Here is a 15,544-nt window from a genome sequence, read left to right on the forward strand (position 1 = left end):
TAGTCCTGACGAAGGGTCTCGGCTTGAAACGTCCACTGTACTTCTTCCTAGAGATGCTGCCTGGCCTGCTGCGTTCACCAGCAACTTTGATGTGTGTTGCTTCTATGATTTTACAACTTCTGGACCAGTAAGGACACAAAAAAGTAAAATATTTGCATAACGATAAAAACAGTGAGGAGGCAGAGGGTGTTTATAGTAAATGCATAATGCATGAAATCAGACAACATCTTCTAAAATATGCATTCTCGCTTTCATGGGTTGGCTGTAATGACTGTTGACTATCACCTTGCAGTTGCACCACACAGTACGTTCATTGCGCGCCGCCGGAACGGGAGCTGCAGGAACTCAGCTGGCCGATGGGGGCGCTATTTTATTGTGCGCAGCGGGACCTGAAGGCACTCAGCTGACGCGCATGACTGCTCAAGCGCAAATGATATCGTGCTGTCGTCGATGCAGGCACAGTGCAAGATCGCTAAGGAAGCAAGGTCGGTCGAGGACCGCATGCGCGGCGATGTTTCCTGCTGTACGAGATATTGGCTGGGCTCGCCCTGCCGGAACGCGCCAAATGGGCTAATACTACGTGGAGAGAGGGGCCATTAATTAACGTTTTTGTAAAAATATATTTCCGAGGGGATCGGAGTGACGGAAACCAGGTAAGAAACAACAATGCTATGTCGCCAAGCGGGCCCCAACGGCTGGACTGGCGCAAGCGCAGTGGGAACATGCCGAACGACCCTAGTGGCCAGAGTAGCGCATGCGTAGTGGCGCACAGCAAGCGGTCCTCCGACGGCCGGACCGGTGCATGCGCAGTACCACTCCTGGCATTTCTCAGCAGCTTGTGCTCAAACGGGGACTCCGCTGCCCTGAGAAATAATTAAACCTCAGACCCCGCGCTCAGAGCAGGAGAAAGGGTAAGGAAGACGGAGAACAATAGAAACGGTGTTTATTTTCAATTAATAGTGTTTTGGGAATTAAAGCTGTGATATTTTTGTTTGTGGAATGAGATCGCCTGCCAGGTGAGCATGAAGCCTGGTTTTTTCCCTCTCCTCGAGGCTTTTTTGCAGTTTCGGCTCCAGGGATGCATATTTTTGCATTATTTGTTTTTTTGTTGTGTAGTTCTTAACTAAGCACGGCTAGGCTTGCGTTTCATGAGGAAGTGGAAATGTTGGGTTTATCGCTGATCTGATAGCCCGTAATCTATTGATCACTTGTGAAAGCAACAAAGGGAAAGCCTGTCTGCTTTCGGGCGTCGAAGCAGCGTGAGTGCACGGACTAAAATCAGATGGTGAGCAAAGAGCTCTCCAAGGTTGCTCAGTGGGTCTGTATTGAACGGAACACCTTCTCCCTACCAATTACACATTCCTTCACTGCTGGCAGTGGCAAGTGGCAAGGGTGGTTTTCGTGTCAGAAGTCGAAGAACCGAGTCAGCGGACATGCATTTAGTGACACTCTCCACTCGGGTTGTCTGGATCCCATGATCGTACAAGAGGAAAGAAGCAAATTTGAATTTATTTAAATCTTGCATCTGTCCCACAACGTGAGGGTGTAAAAATCTTTGCCTGATGACTCCGTCGCAATGTACGGACATGTGAATTTGTAAGTCTCATGGCTTGTAGAAAGAAGCTGTCCCGTAGCCTGTCGGTCCTGGCTTTACTGCGGCGGTGCCGTTTGCCAGATGGAAGCAGCTGAAACAGTTTATGGTTGGGGTGACTGGTGTCCCCGGTGATCATCCAGGCCTTGTTTATGCACCTGCTAATGTAAATGTCCTCAATAGAGGGAAGTTCACATCCGCAGATGCGCTGGGCTGTCCGTTTAATCATGTTTAATATTAAGTGGTATATGTCATGACGTTTGTTTTGTATATCGCCTTTTAAAGATGTTCTTTGTAGAATAGTACAGCACAGCACAGCCCCTTTGGCCTATAATGTTGGGCCGACCCTCAAACCCTGCCTCCTATATATGCCCCTACCTTAAATTCCTCCATATACCTGTCTAGCAATCTCTTAAACTTCACTAGTGTATCTGCCTCCACCACTGACTCAGGCAGTGCATTCCACGCACCAACCACTCTCTGAGTAAAAAACCTTCCTCTAATATCCCTCTTGAACTTCCCACCCCTTACCTTAAAGCCATGTCCTCTTGTATTGAGCATTGGTGCCCTGGGGAAGAGGTGCTGGCTGTCCACTCTATCTATTCCTCTTATTATCTTGTATACCTCTATCATGTCTCCTCTCATCCTCCTTCTCACCAAAGAGTAAAGCCCTAGCTCCCTTAATCTCTGATCATAATGCATACTCTCTAAACCAGGCAGCATCCTGGTAAATCTCCTCTGTACCCTTTTCAATGCTTCCACATCCTTCCTATAGTGAGGCGACCAGAACTGGACACAGTACTCCAAGTATGGCCTAGCCAGAGTTTTATAGAGCTGCATCATTACCTCGCGACTCTTAAACTCTATCCCTCGACTTATGAAAGCTAACACCCCATAAACTTTCTTAACTACCCTATCTATCTGTGAGGCAACTTTCACGGATCTGTGGACATGTACCCTGAGATCCCTCTGCTCCTCCACACTACCAAGTATCCTGCCATTTACTTTGTACTCTGCCTTGGAGTTTGTCCTTCCAAAGTACCGCCTCACACCTCTGGGTTGAACTCCATCTGCCATTTCTCAGCCCACTTCTGCATCCTATCAATGTCTCTCTGCAATTTTTGACAATCCTCTATGCTATCTACAACACCACCAACCTTTGTGTTGTCTACAAACTTGCCAACCCACCCTTCTACCCCAACATCCAGGTCGTTAATAAAAATCACAAAAAATAGAGGTCCTAGAGCTGATCCCTGTGGGACACCACTGGTCACAATCCTCCAATCTGAATGTACTCCCTCCACCACAACCCTCTGCCTTCTGCAGGCAAGCTAATTCTTAATCCACCTGGCCAAACTTCCCTGGATCCCACGCCTTCTGACTAAGCCTACCATGTGGAACCTTGTCAAGTGCCTTACTAAAATACATATAGATCGCATCCACTGCACTACCCTCATCTATATGCCTGGTCACCTCCTCAAAGAACTCTATCAGGCTTGTTAGACACAATCTGCCCTTCAAAGCCATGCTGGCTGTCCCTGATCAGACCATGATTCTCTAAATGCCCAGAGTTCCTATCTCTAAGAATCTTTTCCAACAGCTTTCCCACCACAGACGCAAGGGTCACTGGTGTATAGTTACCTAGACTATCCCTACTACCTTTTTTGAACAAGGGGCAACATTCGCCTCCCTCCAATCCTCTGGCACCATTCCCGTGGACAACGAGGACATAAAGATCCTAGCCAGAGGCTCAGCAATCTCTTCCTTTGCCTCGTGGAGCAGCCTGGGGAATATTCCATCAGGCCTCGGGGACTTATCTGTCCTAATGTATCTTAACAACTCCAACACCTCCTCTCCCTTAATATCAACATGCTCCAGAACATCAACCTCACTCATATTGTCCTCACCATCATCAAGTTCCTTCTCATTGATGAATACCGAAGAGAAGTATTCATTGAGGACCTCGCTCACTTCCATAGTCTCCAGGCACATCTTCCCACCTTTATCTCTAATCAGTCCTACTTTCACTCCTGTCATCCTTTTGTTCTTCACATAATTGAAGAATGCCTTGGGGTTTTCCTTTACCCTACTCGCCAAGGCCTTCTCATGCCCCCTTCTTGCTCTTCTCAGCCCCTTTTTAAGCTCCTTTCTTGCTACCTTATATTCCTCAATAGACCCATCTGATCCTTGCTTCCTAAACCTCATGTATGCTGCCTTCTTCCACCTGACTAGATTTTCACCTCATTTGTTACCCATGGTTCCTTCACCCTACCATTCTTTATCTTCCTGACCAGGACAAATTTATCTTCCTGACCAGGACAAATTTATCCTTAAACATCGACCACATGTCCATAGTACATTTCCCTGCAAAAACATCATCCCAATTCACACCCGCAAGATCTAGCCTTATAGCCTCATAATTTACCTTTCCCCAATTAAAAATTTTCCTGTCCTCTCTGATTTTGTCCTTTTCCATGATAATGCTAAAGGCCAGAGAGCGGTGGTCACTGTCCCCCAGATGCTCACCCACTGAGAGATCTGTGACCTGACCCGGTTCGTTACCTAGTACTAGATCTTGTATGGCATTCCCCCTAGTCGGCCTGTCAGCATACTGTGACAAGAATCCGTCCTGGACACACTTAAACTCTGCCCCACCTAAACCCTTGGAACTAATCAGGTGCCAATCAATATTAGGGAAGTTAAAGTCACCCATGATAACAATCCTGTTAATTTTGCACCTTTCCAAAATCTGCCTCCCATTCTGCTCCTCGGGATCTCTGCTGCTACCAGGGAGCCTATGGAATACCCCCAACAGGGTAACTCCTCCCTTCCTGTTCCTGACTTCTACCCACACTGACTCAAAGGAGGATCCTCCTACATTACCCACTCTTTCCGTAGCTGTAATAGTATCCCTGACCAGTAATGCCATCCCTCTTCCCCTTTCCCCCCCCCTCTATCCCTTTTAAAGCACTGAAATCCAGGAATATTGAGAATCCATTCCTGCCCTGGTGCCAGCCAAGTCTCTGTAATGGCCACTACATCATAATTCCATTTATGTATCCAAGCTCTCAGTTCATCATCTTTGTTCCTGATGCTTCTTGCATTGAGGTACACACATTTCAGCCCTTCTACCTTACTGTCTTTACGCCGTTTATTCTGCTTCTCTTTCCTCAAAGCCTCTCTGTATGTTAGATCTGTCTTTACTCCATGCACTTCTTTCTCTGCTCTATTGCTCCGGGTCCCATCCCCCTTGCAAATTAGTTTAAACCCTCCCGAACCATGCTAGCAAACCTACCTGCAAGGATATTGCTCCCCCTCGAGTTCAGGTGCAACCCATCCCATCTGTACAGGTCCCACCTTCCCCAGAAGAGATCCCAATGATCCAAAAATCTAAAACCCTGCTCCCTGCACCAACTCCTCAGCCACGCATTCAACTGCCATCTGCTCCAATTCTTACCATCTCTGTCACGTTGCACTGGCAGCAATCCTGAGAACTCCACCCTTGAGGTCCTGTTCTTCAGCCTTCTGCCTAGTTCCCAAAACTCACACTTCAGGACCTCATCCCTCTTCCTGCCTATGTCGTTGGTACCAACATGTATCACGACTTCTGGTTGCTTTCCCTCTCTTACCAGGATGTTATGCACCCGGTCAGAGACATCTCGGACCCTGGCACCTGGGAGGCAACAAACCATGCGGGTGTCCTTCTCACGTCCACAAAATCTCCTGTCTGCTCCCCTGATTATAGAGTCTCCAATGACGACAGCCCTCCTCTTCTCCATCCCACCCTTCTGCACCACCGGGTCAGACTCAGTGCCAGAGGCCCTGCCACCGTGGCTCACACCTGGTCGGTCGTCCCCGCCAACAGTATCCAGGATGGTAAACTTATTATTCAGGGGAATGGCTACAGGGGTGCTCTGCACTACCTGTCTGCTCACCTTAGCTTTCCCCCCTCTGACTGTTACCCAATGACCTGCTTCCGACAGCCTAGGTGTGACTACCTCCCTGTAGCTCTCATCTATGACTGCCTCATTCTCCCTTATGAGTCAAAGATCATCCAGCTGCTGCTCCAGATTCCTTACACGGTCTTCCAGATCACCCAGCAGTATGCACTTCAGGCAGATGTGAATCTGCGGGAGAGGGGAGTTCCCTCAAGACTGCCACATCTCACATGAGAGGCACATCACTGTCTCGAGAGGCATTATAAAGACTAACTGGGAACAAGCTTGTCCTCTGCCTCTTCTCATCGAAGCCTCTCAACTCAAAGCTCCACTCCTTCACTGGCCCACTCACTCTCTGGCTGCTCCACTTGAGCTGCCCCTCTATTTATTTGTTTGAGCTTTTCAAACTGCTTGGTCACCTGACCTCGACTGCCCAATCAGCTGCTTTCTGCTGAGTCTGAGCTATTCAAAATCTTGATTGTCTAATCAATTGCTTTCTGCTGATCTATTCAAATCTTGATTGACTTGATTGCACAGTTCAACGGCCAAAACTGCCAGAATCTCTCGAGTCAAAGCTCCACTCCTTCACTGGCCCACTCACTCACTGGCTGCTCTGCTTGAGCTGCCCCTCTATTTATTTGTTTGAGCTGTTCAAGCTGCTTGATCACCTGACTTCGATTGCCCAATCAGCTGCTTTCTGCTGAGCTATTCAAATCTTGATTGCATAGTCCAGCTGCCAAAACTACCAGAATCTCGCGAGCCAAAGCCTCAAAGCTCCACTCCTTCACTGGCCCACACACTCACTGGCCGCTTTCCATAGTGCCCGTGATGGAGCTGGCTGAGTTTACAACTTTCTGCGGCTTTTTCTGATCCTGTGCAGTAGCCCCTCCATACCAGGCAGTGATACAGCCAGTTAGAATGCTCTCCACAGTACATCTGTAGAAATTTGTGAGTGTCTTTGGTGAGATACCAAGTCTGCTCAAATTCCTAATGAAATGTAACTGCCCTTGTGCTGCCTTTATAATTGCATCAGTATGTTGGGCCCAGAATAGATCTTTAGAAATGCTGACACCCAGGGACTTGAAACTGCTCACCTTATCCACTTCTGATCCATCTGTGAGGACTGGTGTGTGTTCCTTTGACTTCCCCTTCCTGAAGTCCACAATCGGTTCCTCAGTTCTCACTGACATTGACTGCAGGGTTCCTGTTGTGACACCTCTCAACTAGCTAATATATCTTGCTCCTGTACGCCTCCTCCCTCCACGTTACTACCTGAAATTCTGCCAACAATAGTTGTCATCAGCAAATTTATAGATGGTGTTTGAGCTGTGTCTAGGCACACAGTTCTGGGTGTAGAGAGTAGAGCAGTGGGCTAAGCACACATCCTTGTTATTTCCAATCCATACAGACTGTGGGCTCCTGGTGAAGAAGTCAAGGATTAGTTGCAGAGGGAGGTACAAAGATCCAGATTTTGGAGTTTGTTGATTAGAGGTGGCTGAGGGTGTGAATATGTTGAACATTGAGCTGTAATCAATAAACAGCAGCCTGATGTAGGTGTTCCCATTGTCCAGGTGATCCAAGGCTAAGTCGAGAGCCACTGAGATTGCATCTACTGTAGACCTATTGTGGCGATAGACAAATTGCAGGTCCAGGTCCTTGCTTAGGCAGGAGTTGATTCTGGCTGGGACCAACCTCTCGAAGTACTTCATCACAGTAGATGTGAGTGCCTCTGTGTGATAGTCATTGAGGCAACTCACACTGCTCTTCTTGGGCACTGGTAGAAATGTTGTCCTTTTGAAGCAGTTGAGAACCTCCTACTGCAGCAGCGAAAGATTGAAGATGTTCTTGAAACAAGAGTAAATGGAGACCGAGATAGGAACAGACATGTAAAAAAGGCAGAAATAATTTAATGCCAATTGTGAACTGATTCCAACATGCAGCAGAATGCAATGATTTTATTTGGAGGGGAATAGAAATGGGAGGGGGTGCAGAACAGAAGCTTATTTTTATAGTAACCCACTCATTTACAATGTGAAAATGGCGAGGCAATTTGGCACAAAGGTAGGAAAGTGAATTAAACACTTGCACTTTAAAACACTGAAAATATAAATATAGGAATGTATATCACTTGGGAAACTTATGCACGTGTTATTTGTATTGAAATTTCTAATTCCAACAAAATAATTGTAGTGTAATATTTGCAGCTGATAAAATTTCATTTTTTGGGGGGGGGAAGTTACAGTTAAAATCATGCTCAATAATTTAAAATTATTTTTGTCCAGGAAGTGATTGACATGATTTGTGACAGTATCTTTGATAAACTCTGCACAGGTGACCAATAGCCATAGTGCTTCATTGGTCAATTTAATAGATTGACAAAAAAGAGTAACTTGGTGAGAATTTCAATTCAGTCTCTCTGCAACACAGAGCATGTATAACCACACAGATAGGAATTTTTGATTTCTTCAGCGAATCTAAATAACTCATTGTAGAATTTACTGAATATTTTGCTCAAGTGGACAGTAGTAATTTATAAATACTTAAATGGTGTTATTCTAATTTTGATAAATTGTGTGAATAAACTGTACATTTTTAATAAAATCTCCCAGAAGAATGGTCTCTTTGGGTCATGGCATCTGGTAAGTTAGCTTTGAATGAAGTAGAAGTGGCCACTCTGTCCCTCATGCCTGCTCCACCAGATTACAGCTGCTTTTTGCCAAGGACTTTAATGTATAAGAAAATCATAAATTCTGAAAAGCTTGAGCAAATTTATCTGCTAACTGGATTTTCTGGCTTAAGATGTTGTTTCAGCAAATACAGTCATAAGAAATAGAAGGAAGTCGGGGCATTTCAGTGCCATTTGCCTACTCTGCCATTCGTTCAGATCCTGGCTGACCTTGTTCTTAAGCACTGTTTTCCTTCACGAGCTGATTTCTTATGGTTCCTCTAAATTTAAAAATACACAAAACTGTCCAAAATCTTGAGTAGAGAATTCCAAATATTCATCACCCCTCTGGGTGAAGACGTTTATTCTTATTCTTGTCTTGAATGTCTAATCATTTCTCATTGTTTTGAACTTGGAAGTACAGCCCTAGGCTGCTTAATCTGCCCTCATGTGGCAAATATACAAACTTAAAAATTAGCTCTTGCACTTCTGTATGGCAAATATATCTATCGCTTGGTAGTGCAACGAGTTGTTGTTACTTTACGCGCCTTGTGGCACATTGACCGGCAACCTTGCTGTTTCTTTAGCATTTTTAACTTTTTTTTTTATGAGGCCGAGTTGCTGGCTCAACACTCAGCCCAACGCAGGTGGAAAGCGTGCCAGGAGCTGGCTGGATTTGAACCCCGGAACACTCGTCTCGAGCTCTGGTGCAGATGCCACTACAGCACTGGCAGACTAGAGTAGACTTTTACATAATTCCATAGCAAACTTCCTCTGAGCACCACCACCTTTTTGATCTGAGTACTTAAAATATAGAACCATAGAAAACCTATGCTGTGCCGAACATGGACTTACTTAGAAATTGCCGAGGATTACACATAGCCCTCTATTTTTCTAAGCTCCATGTACCTGTCCAAAAGTCTCTTAAAAGACCCTATCATATCCGCCTCCACCACCGTTGCCGGCAGTTCATTCCACGCACTCACCACCCTCTGCCTAAAAAAAACTTGCCCCTGACATCTCCTCTGTATCTACTTCCAAGCACCTTAAGACTATGCCCTCTCGTGTTAGCCATTTCAGCCCTGGGAAAAAGCCTCTGACTATCCACATGATCAATGCCTCTCATAATCTTATACACCTCTATCAGGTCACCTCTCATCCTCCGTCGTTCCAAGGAGAAAAGACCACGTTCTCTCAACCTATTCTCATAAGGCATGCTCCCCAATCCAGGCAACATCTGTGTAAATCTCCTCTACACCCTTTCTATAGTTTCCACTGCCTTCCTGTAGAGAGGTGACCAGAACTGAACACAGTACTCCAAGTGGGGTCTGACCAGGTTCCTATATAGCTGTAACATTATCTCTCGGCTCTTAAACTCAAACCACGGTTGATGAAGGCCAATGCACCATATGACTTAACCACAGAGTCAACCTGCGCAGTAGCTTTGAGTGTCCTATGGACTCAGACCCCAAGATCCCTCCGATCCTCCACACTGCCAAGGGTCTTATCATTAATACTTAATTATGCCATCATATTTGACCTACCAAAATGAACCACCTCACACTTACCTGGGTTGAACCCCATCTGCCACTTCTCAGCCCAGTTCTGCATCCTATCGATGTCCTGCTGTAACCTCTGACAGCCCTCCACACTATCCACAACATCCCCAACCATTGTGTCATCAGCAAATTTAATAACCCATACCTCCACTTCCTCATCCAGGTCATTTCTAAAATTCACGAGTAGAAGGGGTCCCAGAACAGATCCCTGAGGCACACCACTGGTCACCAACCTCCATGCAGAATATGACCCATCTACAACCACTCTTTGCCTTCTGTGGGCAAGCCAGTTCTGGATCCACAAAGCAATGTCCCCATGGATCCCATGCCTCCTTACTTTCACAATAAGCCTTTCATGGGGTACCTCATCAAATGCCTTGCTGAAGTCCATCAGGCTCGTAAGGCATGACCTGCCTTTGACAAAGCCATATTGACTATTCCTTATCATGTTATTCCTCTCCAAATGTTCATAAATCCTGCCTCTCAGGATCTTTTCCATCAACTTACCAACCACAGAAGTAAGACTAATTGGGCTATAATTTCCTGGGCGATCTCTAATCCCTTTCTTGAATGAGGGAACAACATCTGCAACTCTCCAATCCTCTGGAACTTCTCCCATCCCCATAAATGACGCAAAGATCATCACCAGAGGCTCAGCAATCTTCTCCCTCGCCTTCCACACTAGCCTGGGGTACATCTCATCTGGTCCTGAAGACTTATCCAACTTGATGCTTTCCAAAAGCTCCAGCACATCCTCTTTCTTAATGTCTATATGCTCAAGTTTTTCAATCCACTGTAAGTCATCCCTACAATCGCCAAGATCTTTTTCTGTAGTGAATACTGAAGTAAAGTATTCATTAAGTACCTCTGCTATCGTCTCCGGTTCCATACACACTTTTCCACTGTCACACTTGATTGGTCCTATTCTCTCACATCTTATCCTCTTTTTCCCTGAGAACATCTGTTCCCAATTTATGCTTCCAAGTTCCTGCCTGATAGCTTCATATTTCCCCTTACTCCAATTCAATGATGTCCTAGCTTGTCTGTTCCTATCCCTCTCTAATGCTATGGTAAAGGAGATCAAATTGTGATCACCATCTCCAAAATGCTCTCCCATTGAGAGACCTGACACCTGACCAGGTTCATTTCCCAATACCAGATCAAGTACAGCCTCTCCTCTTGTAGGCTTATCTATATATTGTGTCAGGAAGCCTTCCTGAACACACCTAACAAACTCCACCCCATCTAAACCCCTCGCCCTAGGGACATGCCAGTCGATATTGGGAAATTAAAATCTCCCTCCATGACAACCCTGTTATTATTACAGCTTTCCAGAATCTCCCTATCTGCTCCTTTATGTCCCTGTTGCTATTGGGTGGTCTATAAAAAGCACCCAGTAGAGTTAGTGACCCCTTCCTCTTTCTAACTTCCACCCACAGAGACTCTGTAGACAATCCCGCCATGAATTCCTCCTTTTCTGGAGCTGTGACAGCTCTGATCAGCAGTGCCACACCCCCACCTCTTTTTCCTCCCTTCTTGTCCTTTCTGAAACATCTAAAGCCTGGCACTCGAAGTAACCATTCCTGCCCCTGAGCCATCCAAGTCTCTGTGATGGCCACAACATCATAGCTCCATGTACTGATCCACACTCTAAGCTCATCCGCTTTGTTCATGATACTTCTTGCATTAAAATAGACACATCTCAAACCATCGGTGTTAGCGTATCCCTTCTCTATCAGCTGCCTATCCTCCCTCTTGCACTGTCAACAAGCTTTCCCTATTTGTGAGCCAACTGCCCCTTCCTCTGTCTTTGCAGTTCAGTTCCTACCCCTCAGTAATTCTAATTTAAACTTTTCCCAATAGCTTTAGCAAACCTCCCTGCCAGGATATTGGTTCCCCTCAGATTCAAGTACAACCCGTCCTTTTTGTACAGGTCATGCCTTTCCCAAAAGAAGTCTCTATGATCCAGAAATCTGAATCCCTGCCTGCTGATCCAGACCCTCAGCCATGCATTTATCCTCCACCTCACTCTGTTCTTATACTCACTGTTGTGTGGCACAAGCAGTTACTACCTTTGCGGTCCTGCTTCTCAACTTCTTTCCTAACTCCCTGTAGTCTGTTTTCAGGACCTCTTCCCTTTTCCTACCTCTATGTTCCACCTTTCTGTCTTTTGCTACCTAAGATATCCTAACTCTACATTTTTATTCCAGTTTTTATTTCCTTGCCTGTTTTCAGTGAACCTAACAATATCAGTATCCATGAAGCATCTCTGCATCTTCCTCACATTGCCAGCTAGTTTTGTATCATCAGTTAGCATTAATTGATTACATGACTGCCCGATATAGATCAGTGATGTGGATTTTTTAAAAAATAAAATGAAATTTCCAATGAAATGTAATAATCAAATATTTTTCCAATTAAAATTATCACTTTGTTTATCCAACTCCTAAGGATTTCTCAACAATTTTGAAACAGTGCCTGATCTGATACAGTAACTGATACCAACTGACACATTCTACTTTATCTGGAAGTAACTCAGATAAATCAGAGTTATGGTTAAAGAGTGTTACTTGCAGGTATTTGCACTTCTAAACTTCTAAATTTATTTTCTTTTTTTGTTCTAGGAAAGAATGAGCAGTACAGATCTATCTGGCCTATCAAATTGAAAATACTTTCTCTACATCAAATGCTGTGTAGACATAAACAGATTATTGTGGGTACATAATCTGTTGGATCATGTACATTATTTCACTCTATCTTAACTGTTGAAAACAATGGCGACCTTTCATCTGTGGAAATTATCTTCACAAAAGCTAGGGTTCTTTTTGGTGGCATTTGGATTCATATGGGGAATGATGCTCCTGCACTTTACAATTCAGCAACAGACGCAACATGAAAGTAGTGCTGTGCTTCGTGAGCAGATTCTGGACCTTAGTAAGCGATATATCAAAGCATTGGCAGAAGAAAACCAAAATGTAGCAGATGGACCGTACGTTGGCACAATGACTGCATATGGTAGGTTCACCAGGTTCATTACCTTCTACTTGATGTTTGTTATAGTTCATGAAATACTTTTTCTGCAGTATTTGGAAACTAACCTGTATTTTACTATAGTAAGTTATACTGTGTAGATAAATTGAGCCAGCATGTTTAATCCATACTATTTTCACGATTTATCAAATATTGTTCTTTCCTTTGTGTATAAGATGATGAGAGGCATTGATTGTGTGGATAGTCAGAGACTTTTTCCCAGGGCTGAAATGGTTGCCACAGGAGGACACAGGTTTAAGGTGCTGGGGAGTAGGTACAGAGGAGATGTCAGGGGTAAGTTTTTTATGCAGAGAGTGGTGAGTGTGTGGAATGGGCTGCCAGCAACGGTGGTGGAGGCGGATACAATAGGGTCTTTTAAGAGACTCCTGGATAGGTACATGGAGCTTAGAAAAATAGAGAGCTATGGGTAACCCTAGGTAATTTCTAAAGTAAGTGCATGTTTGGTACAGCATTGTGGGTCGAAGGGCCTGTATTGTGCTGCAGGTTTTCTATGTTTATAGCTATTATTGTCTCTGAGACCTCCGTCAGTCAGGGTCGACCATGGATGTTGCATCCTAACCGTCTCGGTACGTAAGCAAAGGCAGTGCAATGTGTAGTTGCCCATGCAGCAAGCTCCATCTGATGAACCCAAAGGAACGATGCAGACCCATACAGTTTGGTAGCAGCAAGTTAGCACTGAACTCAACATACAACTGCCTCAGGGACTCCAGCTCCAGACTTTTCCTCAGGATTTACTTCTGAAACCTTCCCTATGAGTGGCTATAGCTGCAAGATAGTGGATGTTTGAGATCAGAGTTTTCCTTCCAGATGAGCGCCAACCACGACTGATGCCCCATCTGCCCGAAGTGACTGGTTTTAAGGCGTGAGTAACCCACCTTTGCCCCTCCTTCTGCAAGTCTGAGCCCCAGGGTCTGTGAGTCAGTCATTCAGGGGCCAGAGGCGTTTGGAGGCCTGGTCTGTGTGTACGAATGGGCATATGGGTGAGAAGGGGGTTTGGTTTGTTCTGGTGCTTCTTGTTCTACTGAACATGGTGAACATGCTATGTAGGCACCAGAATATGTGGTGACACCCACGGGCTCCCCCCAGCACATGAAAGGCTTATTGAGAAAGTAAGGAGGTATGGGATCCATGGGACATTGCTTTGTGGATCCAGAACTGGCTTGCCCACAGAAGGCAAAGAGTGGTTGTAGACAGGTCATATTCTGCATGGAGGTTGGTGACCAGTGGTGTGCCTCAGGGATCTGTTCTGGGATCCCTTCTACTCATGAATTTTAGAAATGACCTGGATGAGGAAGTGGAGGTATGGGTTATTAAATTTGTTGATGACACAATGGTTGGGGATGTTGTGGATAGTGTGGAGGGCTGTCAGAGGTTACAGCAGGACATCGATAGGATGCAGAACTGGGCTGAGAAGTGGCAGATGGGGTTCAACCCAGGTAAGTGTGAGGTGGTTCATTTTGGTAGGTCAAATATGATGGCATAATTAAGTATTAATGGTAAAACTCTTGGCAGTGTGGAGGATCAGAGAGATCTTGGGGTCTGTGTCCATAGGGTGCTAAAGCAGATGCACAGGTTGACTCTGTGGTTAAGAAGGCATGTGGTGCATTGGCCTTCATCAATCATAGGATTGAGTTTAAGAGCCGAGAGGTAATGTTGCAGCTATATAGGACCCTGGTCAGACCCCATTTGGAGTACTGTGCTCAGTTCTGGTCACCTCATTACAGGAAGGATGTGGAAACCATAGAAAAGGTGCAGAGGAGATTTACAAGGATGTTGCCTGGATTGGCGAGCATGCCTTATGAGAATAGACTGAGTGAACTCGGCCTTCTCTCCTTGGAGTGGCGGAGGATGAGAAGTGACCTGATAGAGGTGTATAGGATGATGAGGCTTTTTCCCAGGGCTGAGATGGCTAACATGAGAAGGCACAGTTTTAAGGTGCTTGGAATTAGGTACAGAGGGGATGTCAGGGTTAAGTTTTTTTACGCAGAGTGGTGAGTGCGTGGAATGGGCTGCCGGCAATGGTGGTGGAGGTGGATACAATAGGGTCTTTTAAGAGACTCCTGGATAGGTACATGGAGCTTAGAAAAATAGAGGGCTATAGGTAAGCCTAGTAATTTCTAAGGTAGGGACATGTTCAGCACAACTTTGTGGGCTGAAGGGCCTGTATTGTGCTGTAGGTTTTCTATGTTTCTGTTTTCTATGGCTAGGATTTCAAGCCAGTGACAGTACTGGCATGCTGTTTTCCTCCAATTTAAATTGAGTCTAATTTTATAATTGTTCTGTATGAATATCAGAATATTTAATTAGAACATTAACTAGTTAGCAATGACATTGATCATCATGTGCTTTTGTAGATAACATCATCTTGAAAATTGGTGTTCAGTCTGCATTTATGGGTGTATTTGGATGTGAATCAGTTTATGTGGTGGTTAAAATCATGGAATTTTGAGTATAAGCAAGTTCACAAACACAATTTATTGTTTTAACTGTTCAGCAAATAAATCTCTGCCTACAATGAATATTAAAATGCAAGTATTTTCCAGTTGTGATTTTTGTTTGGTGTCTTCAACATTGTATATTCTTGTGTGCACACGAAATGGTAATTTTTCTGGCCTTGTGATTGCAGAATTCTGAGCATTTTCTCATAGGAAATATCCTTGGTGGTTTCCTATTGTATCTTTCAGCTGATACTGGTTTGGGGATTTTTGAGAGTTACTGTTTCATTATTTCATTTGTTTGG

General features: G+C 44.9%; 1 protein-coding gene across 2 annotated transcripts in view; it reads left to right on the forward strand.

Annotated features, from left to right (window-relative positions):
• The first annotated feature begins 467 nt into the window (after nucleotides 1-467).
• mgat5 (alpha-1,6-mannosylglycoprotein 6-beta-N-acetylglucosaminyltransferase) overlaps nucleotides 468-15,544 on the forward strand; it is a 212,321-nt gene continuing 197,244 nt past the window's right edge. The window contains exons 1-2 of one of the 2 annotated variants that reach the window (XM_072262149.1): nucleotides 468-653; nucleotides 12,378-12,768. In XM_072262149.1, coding sequence (XP_072118250.1) covers nucleotides 12,528-12,768 — 241 coding nt within the window. In that variant the 5' untranslated portion in view covers nucleotides 468-653; nucleotides 12,378-12,527. Of the gene's footprint in view, nucleotides 654-828; nucleotides 912-12,377; nucleotides 12,769-15,544 lie in introns of those variants that run through there. The other variant, XM_072262150.1, reaches the window with a different exon arrangement.

This window comes from Mobula birostris, chromosome 6, assembly GCF_030028105.1.
Source record: "Mobula birostris isolate sMobBir1 chromosome 6, sMobBir1.hap1, whole genome shotgun sequence".
Taxonomy (NCBI): domain Eukaryota; kingdom Metazoa; phylum Chordata; class Chondrichthyes; order Myliobatiformes; family Myliobatidae; genus Mobula; species Mobula birostris.